This window comes from Lonchura striata, chromosome Z (genome assembly GCF_046129695.1).
Source record: "Lonchura striata isolate bLonStr1 chromosome Z, bLonStr1.mat, whole genome shotgun sequence".
NCBI classification, from domain to species: Eukaryota; Metazoa; Chordata; class Aves; order Passeriformes; family Estrildidae; genus Lonchura; species Lonchura striata.
The window spans coordinates 79,409,965-79,422,816 of record NC_134642.1 but is presented as its reverse complement, the minus strand read 5'-3'; the positions used below and the strand labels follow the sequence as shown (position 1 = coordinate 79,422,816).

The 12,852-nt window shown below is 34.0% G+C and overlaps 1 protein-coding gene across 1 annotated transcript in view; it reads right to left on the bottom strand.

Moving 5' to 3' along the window:
- MAN2A1 (mannosidase alpha class 2A member 1) overlaps positions 1 to 12,852 on the bottom strand; it is a 103,453-nt gene that overhangs the window by 56,045 nt on the left and 34,556 nt on the right. Inside the window, exons 8-11 of the mRNA XM_021524782.2 lie at positions 9,969 to 10,146; positions 5,832 to 6,034; positions 1,650 to 1,835; positions 230 to 344 (exon numbers count right to left, since the gene is read on the bottom strand). Coding sequence (XP_021380457.1) covers positions 230 to 344; positions 1,650 to 1,835; positions 5,832 to 6,034; positions 9,969 to 10,146 — 682 coding nt within the window. The remainder of the gene's footprint in view (positions 1 to 229; positions 345 to 1,649; positions 1,836 to 5,831; positions 6,035 to 9,968; positions 10,147 to 12,852) is intronic.

Here is a 12,852-nt window from a genome sequence, read left to right as displayed (position 1 = left end):
AAAAGTCCCTTTCCTTTAGCCACATGGGCTTTCTTTCAGCATCAACTACTGATAAGTTCGCTTTTTAATTTCTAGTATCTTCAGTTAATGTGAAGAATGATAAGTAGCACATTTCTGAGAAGACATTAGGTTCAAATTTAATTCTGATGTTTCCCAGGGCTACTCAAACTAAATTCAAAAGACATAGTTCACATTTCATTTTTAGAAAAAATCAAGGGAGAGAGCTCACCATCTTCAGGAGCGGAGTTGCTGTGTCATAGTTATAAGCACTTTTGTCTTTTAGGATGAGAATATGAACAGAGTCAATTATTACTTTCTTCAAATTCATTATTGAATGGAAAAGCCTGTTAAAACATTTAAAATCATAGTTAGTTTTCAACTGGTTTTATTCAATGCTGTAACATCAAAATTTAAATACATTAAAGAACTCAAAAATATTAGTTGCAGAAAAATAAATAAAAATTTTAGCATCAATATAGCATGAAATTAAGAACAGTAGCAATCAGCGGCCAGCCTGAAAAATGCAGAAATATTCTGAATTATATTCTTGTCCTGCATACTGAAAGTGAGGTACATCTCCTGTATGCTGTGCTACCAAAGGTGTATCCTCAGAATACCAAGTACTTTTTCAAAATCCTAATCTTAGGAAGGTTTGCAATTTGTATATTTGATTTTCAGTTTCTATAGTGGAGACAAGCCTGAAACACTTGTCAGGAAGTCAAGACTGTGTTTATACAGGATTAAGAGAACAATCAGAAACACAAAAAATATAAACTATAAACTATATAAACTACCAAGATGTCCACAAATTTCTAAAGACAGAGAGATAATTTTATTGGTAAAGTGAAAAATGCCTTCATTTCATTCTCTTGTAACTAAGTGCATTGTAAATATTTATGATTTGGTGGATAAAAAATATAGAATTTAAAAATAGTTGTCATGAAATAGTTTTAAACAAGAAAGAGTATTTTAGATGCATTTAAAATAATTATCTGTTTAATGAACATGCTATAGCATCAATCTACCATCATCACTTCAATTAATCAAATTTACTAGTTCTTAACATTCCAATATGAAGTCATTTTCTGAACAAACCCATAATTAAAGCATGCACAGACATACATATATTATGCAATATTCTTCAAAAAATTCTATGAAGATGCTGACAGAATAATTTCTCAATACTGAGAAAAACCCCCCAGATGAAACAATAAACAATGACAGACAAGTTAAACAGAAGATTTTAACATGAAAGACTTCCCACTTTTAAGACAGGTAGGCTACAGAGTGTGTGGGATTTTCCAAGGAACATATGCTTAAATTAGCACATCTTTGATTATTGCTTATGACAGACAAATATAAAAAGTTCTCCTACTTACTGCAGAAAAATTCTGCTATTAATGAAATATCAGAATTTTGTTTGGACACCATCAAAATTTTGTTTGGACACCAAATTCTTACTCAGAGGGTTAAAAAATACTGCATAAATGAAGAGCATGAGTAAACAAAGCTACTTTTTGTGCAGAGCACCTCTACTCTTTCAGTGGAGTATATTTCTGTATCAAATCTGCATGTCTGAAATAAACCCTTCAGTTTTAAAAATGCAAAAGGAGATTAAGATTTAAGTTTGTGTATTTATAATGAATTACCTGGTGCCATAATCCACAACTACCCAATCTTTGGCTGTTCCTGTAATAGCATCATGATGCTGGAAGAGTCCAAGGTTCCTCCTAGCTTCTGTCAGCAATTTATAGTTATCCACAGAAGGAAATACACTCATCTTCTCAGATTTACTGGACTGTACTAAAGCCAAGGAGTAGAGAATTTCAGCTGCCCTGGAATTGTAGAGAATAATCAAGTATTTATACGGGACGAAAATGTGAAAAGCAATACACATTTGATCTAAAGAATAAATGGCAAATAATTTTGTAAGCTCTATAAACCTTGTTCTTGCACATTTAAGCCTATCTTCACACTGTAGCTTCCTGTGATGGAAAATAGACCTTTAAAATAAAACTATGACATTGCAAACTAAAATACACACTCATAAATGTGTGAGAGATATAAGGATTTGGTCTTAAAAACTCATAGCATGGTTAGAGTTCCTTACAAGAAACATATAATTCCCATTTCAACAAACAACTTATTAATCAAATATATTTGTTTTAAATAAATATACTAGTCTGTATACTATTGAATATCTATTCTGCCATTTGCACTTAAACTAAATTCTTCTAACTGCTTAACCATGTCTGTATCTGCTGAACACATTCACCTGAATGGAGAGGATTCCAATGGATTCCACAACCCTCACACTGAACAGAATGCAGAGCCTTTCTTGCCTACATCTGCTGCAAAAGCCTAGCACTAAAATATTAGCACCAGATTCTCAGTTGCTTTATGAGAATCTAAATTTATTTTACAAAAAATATCACCATAATTTCCAGTTATTATGTATATTTAACTGACAAAAATGCCTGCATAAATTCTGTGAAAGCTTCTGTTAACTTTTTTCCTATCTTCTGCTAAAATGTTGTAATTCTCTTTTGGCAAGTCTGAAAAGCGTCCGATTATTTTTCAACATTTATTAGAGGTTAACGAACATTTCTCAAGTACTTGAAGGAACAAAGATGATACAGGTTAATGGCACAAAAAGCAAAGAAAGCACAACAACATATTTTCTTGTAATGCTAACTTAGAGGCATGCAAGTCATAAATTAAAAAGAAAAGGAAAATAAGTTAACTCTTTTATTTACCCAAGCTGTCAGTGAGGGCATGTTTCAATTTTAAACTTTATAAAATTTAAAAATTAACAAATAAACCTTAGTTTTCAGACTATGCATGGTATTAATTGTTAACATGAAAAATTCCTTCAGATTAAATCTTCATCTTTATACAGCACTTTTGTAACAATTATATAAAATCTGCAACTACCATATACCAAATTAAACTGAAAGGTGCACTGAAAATGTAACAGCCTAAACTATTCTCATATTGTCAATATTTCATGGACAGGTGGAGATTTTACTCTTACCAGCTAGGTAATTACTCAGAAGCTACATACAGAATCAAGGTGTAAAAAAGGTATAAGTCCTATATTTAATTAGCAGGGCTAGATTAACCTTAATCACTGTGATTTAAATGTTGCATAGTGCAAATTCCTACTTCTATGATCCCTCCTCCTATTGCAGCTTAATTTGAAAGAAACATGAAAATATTTTAGTTGAAAAAATATAATCAGATGCTCATTCATCTAGTGAATAAACCCTGTCCAAAAGCATTTTAAAAAATTGAGTTAGCCACTAAACACTGACCTAACTTAGCTATAAAGAAAATACACAGCAAATTTTAGTCCTTAAAATAAGGTGACATTTTCTTCCCCACAACTAATTTTAATTTTCTTTTGTATTAATAGGGATGTCTCTCAGATGCAGAATTTTGCTTTTAGATCTCAATATTTTTCTAAACACTAAAGAGGTTCAATGGTCAATGATGAAAGACACTCAGAAATATAACACTGTATTAGAGAACACTTCAGCTTATAGGTAAGCATCTAATTCCTTTCCATAAAATCTGTATAAAACCTTGGTTTTCTCACATCTGCTTCAAACTACTGCAGATGACCTAATACAGTTTTCAGAAATTTTGCACTTCACTGTCATTTGTAGGATCTCTCCCTGATAGGACACTACAAGTAGATGAAAATTTGCTTCACTGATTTGTCAAGGCCTATACTAGCTTACCTTACCTAAATCCAGTTTATATTTAACCTTAAAAAAATATTTTTTCCAAGAGATTTTGAATTCTCAAGATGTAGTATTTTCTATCCATCTGTATAGTTAGAAGTATCACTGTTGCATTCACCTACTAAATTACTTCAATTTTCTTTTTGCAGATTTACGGTACTTTTCCCTGTTTACATCAGTAACTAATAAAACCAAAAATTGTGTCCCAGACTTGTCTTAAACTATGCTGCTGTTCTTTGTATCTTTTCATTACATTAAATAAATTTCTGGTCACATATTTTATCACCCTTTAAACTACTTTGATTCATTCATACATCTTAAGATTAAAAATGTCAATAACGACTCAAATCACTGTCAATCTCCATTATAAAATCCTTTCGCTTTCTTACACTTCACTACACAACCCTTCAACCTCTTTTGAAACAGGAAAAACCTTAAACACCCAACTCTTTTCTTGCTGAAATGGTTAGTTTTCATATTTGGGTTCTGAGGCTTAACACTATCTCCTGGCTATTATTTAACACTGAAGTGCTGCTTAATTCTAGTACTGCTGGAAGTTAAAATCATTCATCCTTGGTAAAGAACATACACACACATATTTACCTTCTGTTCATGGCTCCTTCTCTCAACAAATATGTATATACAGATAGATAGATGGATGGATGTTAGCTCAAACATACTATGGAAATAATTATCATGAGTTTTAGAATTAAATATGATCCTACTGTATTTCCTTTGATTTTAAAGAAATAAAAAATAAAAGATAAATCTCTACTCTTGCTGTTCTCATAGCTAATATGACCTTCACAAAGATTCTCATGGTTTCTGAAAACAAAACTGACAAAAAATATGATATTAAAATGATGAGAGCATATCTATACGTTTTTTCCTTACATGTTATTTACAGAGGATAATGAAAAACTAAAAACTTCCCAGGTACTTTTTTAAACTATACTTTAATACATAAGACCATGAACAGATTAGTGTTTCTCCAGAGATTCTTTACCTTTATCTTTTTCAGAAGTTGAAGGCAACTGAAACTTTTAAATTAAGGAATCTCTTTAATAATGTAAAGTTTTAAATACTACAAACAAATTCCAGAAAAATAACAATTAAATAACCGCACCTAAAAATCTTGAAAAAATAAACTATGATGAAGTTGAAGGAAATTAAATCCTTGATGCACTTTAAAAAACAGAAAGGAAATTAATCAAAACTGAAAAAAAAACACCAAAAAATTAACTAGATAATTCAATTTATAAGAATATTATCTGTCCTTTTCCTGTTCTCTTGTGCATCTTGACTTCTCCAGCAGTATTAAACAACGTTACTTTCACTAAAAATTAAAGATTCCTGCGATGAATCATCCACTTTACCACAGTGAAAACTGGATTCCTTGAAAGAAATAAAGCAAGTTCTGCTAGATACAGTTTCTCTTCTGACTGGTACTCGTATCTGACTCCAAAACACTAGTTTCCAAGCTTGCTTGGAAATGCCACTTTCCGCATCTCTCTTGCCAGTCCCACTACTGCAGCACCCATTACAGGAAAGAATTGCATGTAATCCTTCAGGAAGACTATACCTGAAATGTTCAGGATTTACACATTATCCATCTGCCCTATATTTCCTTCTGGAGCTCTATAACACAGTTAAATCATCTTGTGTCTGCTACAAGGGAGAACCACTTAAATACTACATTACCAAAATTCAGCAACAATTTTTTTCTTTAAAGAAGATGCAGACAATTTCCAGAAGAACAGCAGTCTTAGATCTCTTGGTACCCAATATTCCTGGCTATTTCTCAGCTTCCTCTGAGAATATTTTTACTTCTCTCTAAAAAAGTTCACAATACAGCCATAATTCCTTACTTTTTTTTTTTCACATATGTGGCTTTTGCTTTCCCTATCAAACTGCCTTTGTCTCAATTCATGACTTTTGTAGCTTTGACACTTCCAATTTTCCTCAAGATCCTGCTGGTGGGGGAGTGAGAAAGGGCCTGCTGAGGTTAAAACATGACAAATACTTACACACTTTCTCCTGTGTGCCAAGAAACACATTATGTAAGTACTGGATGGCAGGATTTACCTTATGTAGGATTCCAAGACTCTGTCCAGGCGTTTATAAAAGGGTCGTGATGTAAAGTACCCACTCCAGTAATGATGATCTCTGTCTGCATAGGTGAAGAAGTCTCCACTTAAAACAGGAAAAAGTGAATTGCTGCTCTTTTCACCCAAATTGCTTTCTTTAAGCAGAGCTTCAAAGTAATCAGATAAAGTTCCAAACTGGGCCTGAATGAAAATTAAAATTACTGTAACAAACTTCCATTTTCATTATGCAGAAAATACAAAGACAATGAATATGTTTGGTTCCATATATATTTCAGAAACTCATCGCTCTTCCAGCAGATTTATAGCAGCAAACCTATCCAAAATTTTTTAAAGTTCCCCTGCACACTTTTCAGACAAACTGGATAGCATTTCAAAACTCAATACAAGTATTTTCAAAAAAGGCATATCAATTCAGTACAAGAAAAAGATGGATCTGCTGGAGCATGTCCAGAGAAGAGTCATCAGAGAAACACCTTCCCTATGAGGAAAGGCTGAGAGGAGTGTGGCTGTTCAGCCTGGAGAGGAGAAGGCTCTGGGGAGACCTTGCTGCATTCTTTCTGTACAGACAGAGGTCTTGCAAGAAAGATCGGGACAGGCTTTTAGTTGGACCTCTTGTGCTAAAACAAAGAGGTTTTAAACTTAAAGAGGATAGATTCAGACTAGATATAAAGACAATTTTTAACACAAGGGAGGCGATACACCCAAGGTGCCCACAGAGGTTGTGGATGATCTATCTCTGGAAACATTCAAGGCAGGATTGGATGGGATTCTGGGGCAATCTTTGAAGATGTCTCTGCTCATTACAGGGCAGTTGGACGAGACAGTTTTAAAGGTCCCCTCCAAACAAAACCATTCTACAACTCACAAAATATGATTTTTTATTATTATTATTTAAATAGATATCTAAAATATAATAGCTAAATGTCAACAAACAAGTGAAGCATTTCTTATCTTAGAAGTACGTCAGTAATAAACGAGCTAAGTAACATCTCAATATTACACAAGTAGCCATCTGGGCTAAGGAAGAAATTTTTGTAATGCAACAAAAACATACTTCTCCTAATTCTGTGTTTTCAAAATTAGCTCTTTTTTGTTCCAGATCTTGCTTAACCTAAAAGATGACTGTTGATCAGAAAAAATAAAAAAAAATAAAAATCAGCATTTCCTTAAACTCTGTAAAAAGAAATTGCATTTAGAGATGTAACATGTGGGAGAAAAAAAATTAACTAATTACCTTCTGGTCATTTTTTAAAAGGCTCAGACATGGTAATAGCAGATCCTAACAGGGTAGGTCAAAAACCAGTATTCTTAATTCAGGGGAATAAAAAGCAGAAAATAAATTATTGATGTCCATATTGTTAGGATTGAGAAATGTTGTTAAAGAAGTATAGATAGCAAAATGGATTTTAAATGAAAGTTTAAAAAAAAATTAATGGGAACTGCAACAGGATAGAAGACCACATTATGTTACTCAAAATATCTTCACCATAAACTATAATGGTAGTAACAAGTAACTTTGTTTTCTATTATTTTTATGTTTAACAAGTATACAATGTAGTGTTCTATAATTTACATCAAAACCAAGTTTTAGTAAAAATCATTTTTAAAAGTGACTTGGAATATAAGGATTATCAGACTACCACTGTAACATCAAATTCACACTTTTTAATAATTTAAAAAACCCCAAACACTTTCACTTCAAAGTCATTCAGATCATCCAAGTATTTGTTAGGTGGAGACAATATAGTAACTTGCCACTTTAAATGGCAGTACAGCAGAGAAAGATAAATATTGCCCCTGAAATCCCACCATTAGTAAACTGCCTTATCAGGCACTTCTTCTAGAATACTTGGTCTTCTCCCTCACTATCATAGGTACTCACAGGTAGAAAACAAAAAACAAAGCCCATGCACCAAGAGAATATGCAGAGATGATCTCACTTCTGCATTGAATCAGAGGAGTAAAACCTTACCAGAGGAAGCATAAAGTCAGGTGAATGGAAGCAGAGGAATAAACTGGTAGATTTTTTGGCATACTAGAAGACTCAGCTTAATTTATGTATAATAGATGCAAAGGAAATCTATGAATGGGAAATGGAATTCCTCAAGAGCAAAATAGGTATGTTTTACAGTGATGTACCACACACGTTTAGAACAGAATAGTAGCTGGCAGGAGAGTCTCAATCCTAACAGACATATCCACTAGATAAACATCACTAAGAGCTGTCTGCAAGAGTAAATCTCCCTTTAGATCAGAAAGGCAGAGCAGACACTCCCTTGTGTAAGCAGTAAAATCCTAGGCATCTCAACACTTTGGAAGAAATGTGAACTCTTCCTTTATATAATCTAGATTCTTACATAGCTGAGCATGCCTTGTTACTTGCCTGTGGAGTTACATTCCACTAGGGAAAGTGCAGAAGAGTGTGAAAGAAAGAAAATGTGTCTCCGTTTAAGCTCATATTTTCAAGAATAAATTACATCAGTTTCAAACAAAATAAAAAAATCAAATGAAACCACAAAAACACAAAAAAAAAAAAAAAAAGAGAGAGGTAACAAACAACTCAGAAAGAAAAAAAAAAAAAACCGAAAACAGAGAGAGGAAAACCTAAGTATCTGAACAAAATGGAAAGGAGAAATGCTCTGATGCAGTGTTCCAGCTGATCAAAATACCCTAGGTATGCAGTGGCAGACCCAGAGGATTTTTAATCTTTTTGTCTGGGTATTAAAAACCAGAAAAAGGGTCAGATATTGCCATGCAGGAGCCAAGGGTTAATGTGATTTCAGATGGGCAGACCCAGCCCAATGAAGTAGACTGCTAGAATCCTTGAGTGGGCTGAGCAGAACCTTTCAGAGGTCTAAGAACAGCACAGCTTCTTGAAGAATGACTTCAGAGATAGAGCCTTCAGTTTTTGTCCCAGAGACAAAATCATCCAGCCCAAATTAGTAAAAACTACAGAAAATATGTTGCTGCTAGTGTCCAAAGAGTAGCATACATTTTTGACAGAAGTAAAGCCAGTGATGGCAGCAAGCTCCAGCAAGCTTAAGTTTTAAAAGATGGGCTTTAGTTTTAAAAAATGTGAAGAGTACTCTCCTGGTCTGTCTCCATCCACTAAGATATAGTGCTCCTTCAGCATACATCATGTCACCCACATCCCATAGGAAACATGTAAAATCCAGTTTTCAGATAAGCTATAATCCCAAGAAATCATCTTTCTTATGCAGAATACAAGTCCAGAAGTCAGCAGAAAGTAATAACATACTACAGACTCTACTCAAAATGCACAGTTGGAAGAATCAGGGGAAGTCTCAGAAAAGATAAGGAAAAATAGATGCACACAAAACCCATATGAAAGATACCAGACCAAGGCTTAAAAAAAAAAAGCCTTAATGTGAAATCAAGCAAAAGTGCACTCCCAGGTGACACTCAAAAAACCCAAGGTTGTGGCCCCCATTTGTTACTGTCTTGCTGAAAGATGCTGAAAAGTTGTCAGAATATAGAGAACTTCTATAGTACAAGAAGTCCCTAGGGCCTTGTACTACAAGAAGTGCACATTAAAACATATGAATCTGTGTTTTAATTCTCACACATAATTGTTGATTTGAAGTAGTACCTTCTCTGATAATTGTGTTAAAATACTCAGTCATTTTGTAGCCATGTCAGTCTCATATTTTGTTGAATTCAACATGTACCAGCAATGGCATCTCTTAAGATATTTTGGTTTAAGCAGCAAAATCTTCTTGAACTTCTAATAAGAAAATACAATTATTTGACTTAACAAAGTCTATGAGTCTTAAATAACAATGCCTGAAGCCTGTGAAAACAGGCTAAGAAAACAATTAAACCTACTAGCTGTTCTCCAAATTAATCTAGTTTGAAAACTACAGTTTTCAAGCCAATATTATTAACAGCAGAGTTTTTGTTTTTCAGGGAGAGAAGCTAGTAAAGTTAAAAAAAATGTAAGCTACCAAGACACATCAATCTACTGTTACATAATATATAAAGATACACATTTGGAAAAAACCCAAACCAAACTACAATTATTTTCCCCATGAAGAATCTTAGAATATCAGGAAATACTGTTTTCCCCACAAAACAGAAAATGTGTTGTAGTTACCTTAACATGCCATTCAGGGCGAGAATTCATATAATCAAACAGCTTCTGGTAATTCTGGTACTGCTGATCCCATTCAGAGCTCTCAGTGTAGCGGAAATCATCCCCAAGTGGAGCCAACAGGACTTTTGTACGGAAGAGCTTTGACTTCTTCCTGTATTGATCCAATATAATCCAAGCCCTTGAAGAGAGGAAAAAATAAGAGCCATTCAGAAGACAGAGGGGAAAAAGGCCAGCATTTGGTGAGACAATTCTTAGATACCAAGTCGTGCATCAGGATGGCCCTAAACAAGACATACAAAACTGTTATCTCACTTTGTAACAAAAAGCTGGATGCAATTTCCCCCACTGGGACACCACATTCAACCTACTATTGTTGCAAACACCACTCTAATTAAATCCTTCAATAAGCTTATCAAGGTTCATCTCAAGCAGTAGGGCAGTCTGGATCAATTTGTGCCTGTGCCAAAACTAACCTCCAGTTCAAATTATGTTTACCTGCTTTATATTTAGATAACAATCCTAATCCTCTCCAGCCCTTATTTATAATAATAAGCAAGCTCCTTCCATCCCCTCTGGCACTTTCCTTTGATACTTAGCTTATATCTTCACGTCCTTGGCAGAAAAACTGCCCACAGATTAATCCCTGAAGAACTCCAGACTTGCAAATAAAATAAAATAAAATAAAATAAAAAAATAAAAAAAAACACCACCACAGAATGCATGAGGAAGCTTGCTGCTAAAAATCACTGTTCTCCCTTCAGCCAGATTCTTACATATCTTAGAGCCATCCCTCTTGAATCTTTGAATCCTGAAGAATTAAACCCACTGCTTTTATCCTTTTGGACTTAAAACAAAAAAAGAAACCCTAACAACTCAGAAACAAAATACTCACACATACACACAGAAAAAAAAACTGCAGAATTATACTTTGGCACCTACCTACTAATTCTAGGATGAGTAAACTACCAGTTCCACAGCAGCAATATATTAATAATCACAAGCCTGGTATCTAGGTTACTGAAAAAGTCCATTTTCAACCCTTCCCCTCCAGGTCACAATTATTATCAGTATTTTCAGATTCTAATACCCTCTAATTAAAATTCTGTAAATAATTCTCATAGGAAATACAAACCATAGTAAAATATTTAAGAAAACAGAAATACTAATCCCAAGGCTTTAAGACAAAATACCAGAAAACTCAGATTCTAATGGGTTTCTTTTTTTTTCTTCATGTCTTTTTAATAGATGATCTAGCAAAATCACCTGTCAACTGACACTCTTGAAGAATTACTATTTAAACATAATGCAGAATTTCTAGCCCAATATATTGCAACCTCTCTTTCCTTGAGCAGCATGCCAGAACTTATTTATATATCTGATTGCAGAAGTACTGCATAAACACAAGGTCTGACTCTATCCTGGACGGAAAAAGGGGCCACAATATTACCTTTAGTTAAGGATCTGCAGAGTTCTAATGAGACTAGAATTTACCCAGCTGGTGTCTTCCACCCATCTCCTGTCTATTAGTGGATTCATAGTTCAGATTGCCAATCAGTATTTTCCATTACTTTCAACAGGTTTTAAGATTTAAACACAGATGTTTCCTCACCACACATCTACCAGAACAACTGGCAGAACCCAAGACTTGGCAATGCTTCCTTCTAAAGAGCCAGTCTAACTCAAATTTTCCACATATAGGCTATGCTTGGAAACATACTTTAGTGTTGAATCTCTTGAAAAATACAGGTTACAGTTAACAGAATATTTGACTTCAGCATCTCTCTTAGAAGTCCTCCTCTGGTTTCTTTCCAAATATCCAGCAAAATTCATCAGTATTGCTGCTCTCCCTGTCTTAAAGTACTGATAACTGTGGGATTATTATGTGCTTTTAAGAGAACAGCAAGATTTTCCTGCGTTGCAAACCACTTTTAATCGTAAAAAACTGAAGGACATCAATTCAGGTATATCCTTCTAAGTTTCTCTCAAATTATTTCCTATATCATTAATTCATACAGGAGTGTGAAAGTGCCAGCAGAAAGTTCCAGACAGAGCACGTGAAGACAAAAAAGTACCTCTGGAGAAAAAAAAGATTCCATTGTGTCCATCATTTTTTTCCCCTTTATTGTTCCCCAGTTAAACAGAACTAGGTACATTTTGATACATTTATCCTACCTACCTGAGTGAAAATCTGAAAATCACAAAGGAGACAAGCCATGATAGACTGTTTTGTTTTCAGGCTTTCAGATTATTACTGAATGCTTGAGACCTTTCACAAATAAAGAAAATCTTTTCATACCACAACTTGTTTTAATGCAAAAAACCAAGTATTTCAGTAAATAAATACCAAAATATGGCTGGTTTTGACCCTTCCTATGTCAAAGAAAGAGGAGTTAGGCAATCACAAGCATGAACCATAAAATGTGACCATAAAGATAAAAAAACTAAAGGACAAAACTGGTCTTTTGAACAGTAGCTCGTGAAGAGGAAAGTCCATTCTCTACTTCTTCTCTGAAGTACATAACTTGCAGCAAAGATTCTCTCTTATTTCATGCTTGGAATGAGAGAAACAAAATGTACTTCTGCTAACAACTCACTTCCATTCAAGGGAAAAAACCAACAAAGAAAATAAATTAAAAAAAAAAAATAAAACACCAAACAAACAAAAACTACAACAACCAACAGCTGCTTTTTTTCCTAGTGTGAAAAACTTCACACTTCAGCATTCAGACATATGGATAAGAATGCAGCTGCAAATCAGGACAAGTCCAATAGTAGTCTTTATAACCTAAGCTGTTATGAAGTGTAATTAAACAAGTACACGTTTTCAATTAGGTTGCTGCTTCATTCCTTCTTACCAGGTCACAACTTAAGTGACAAGGCAATA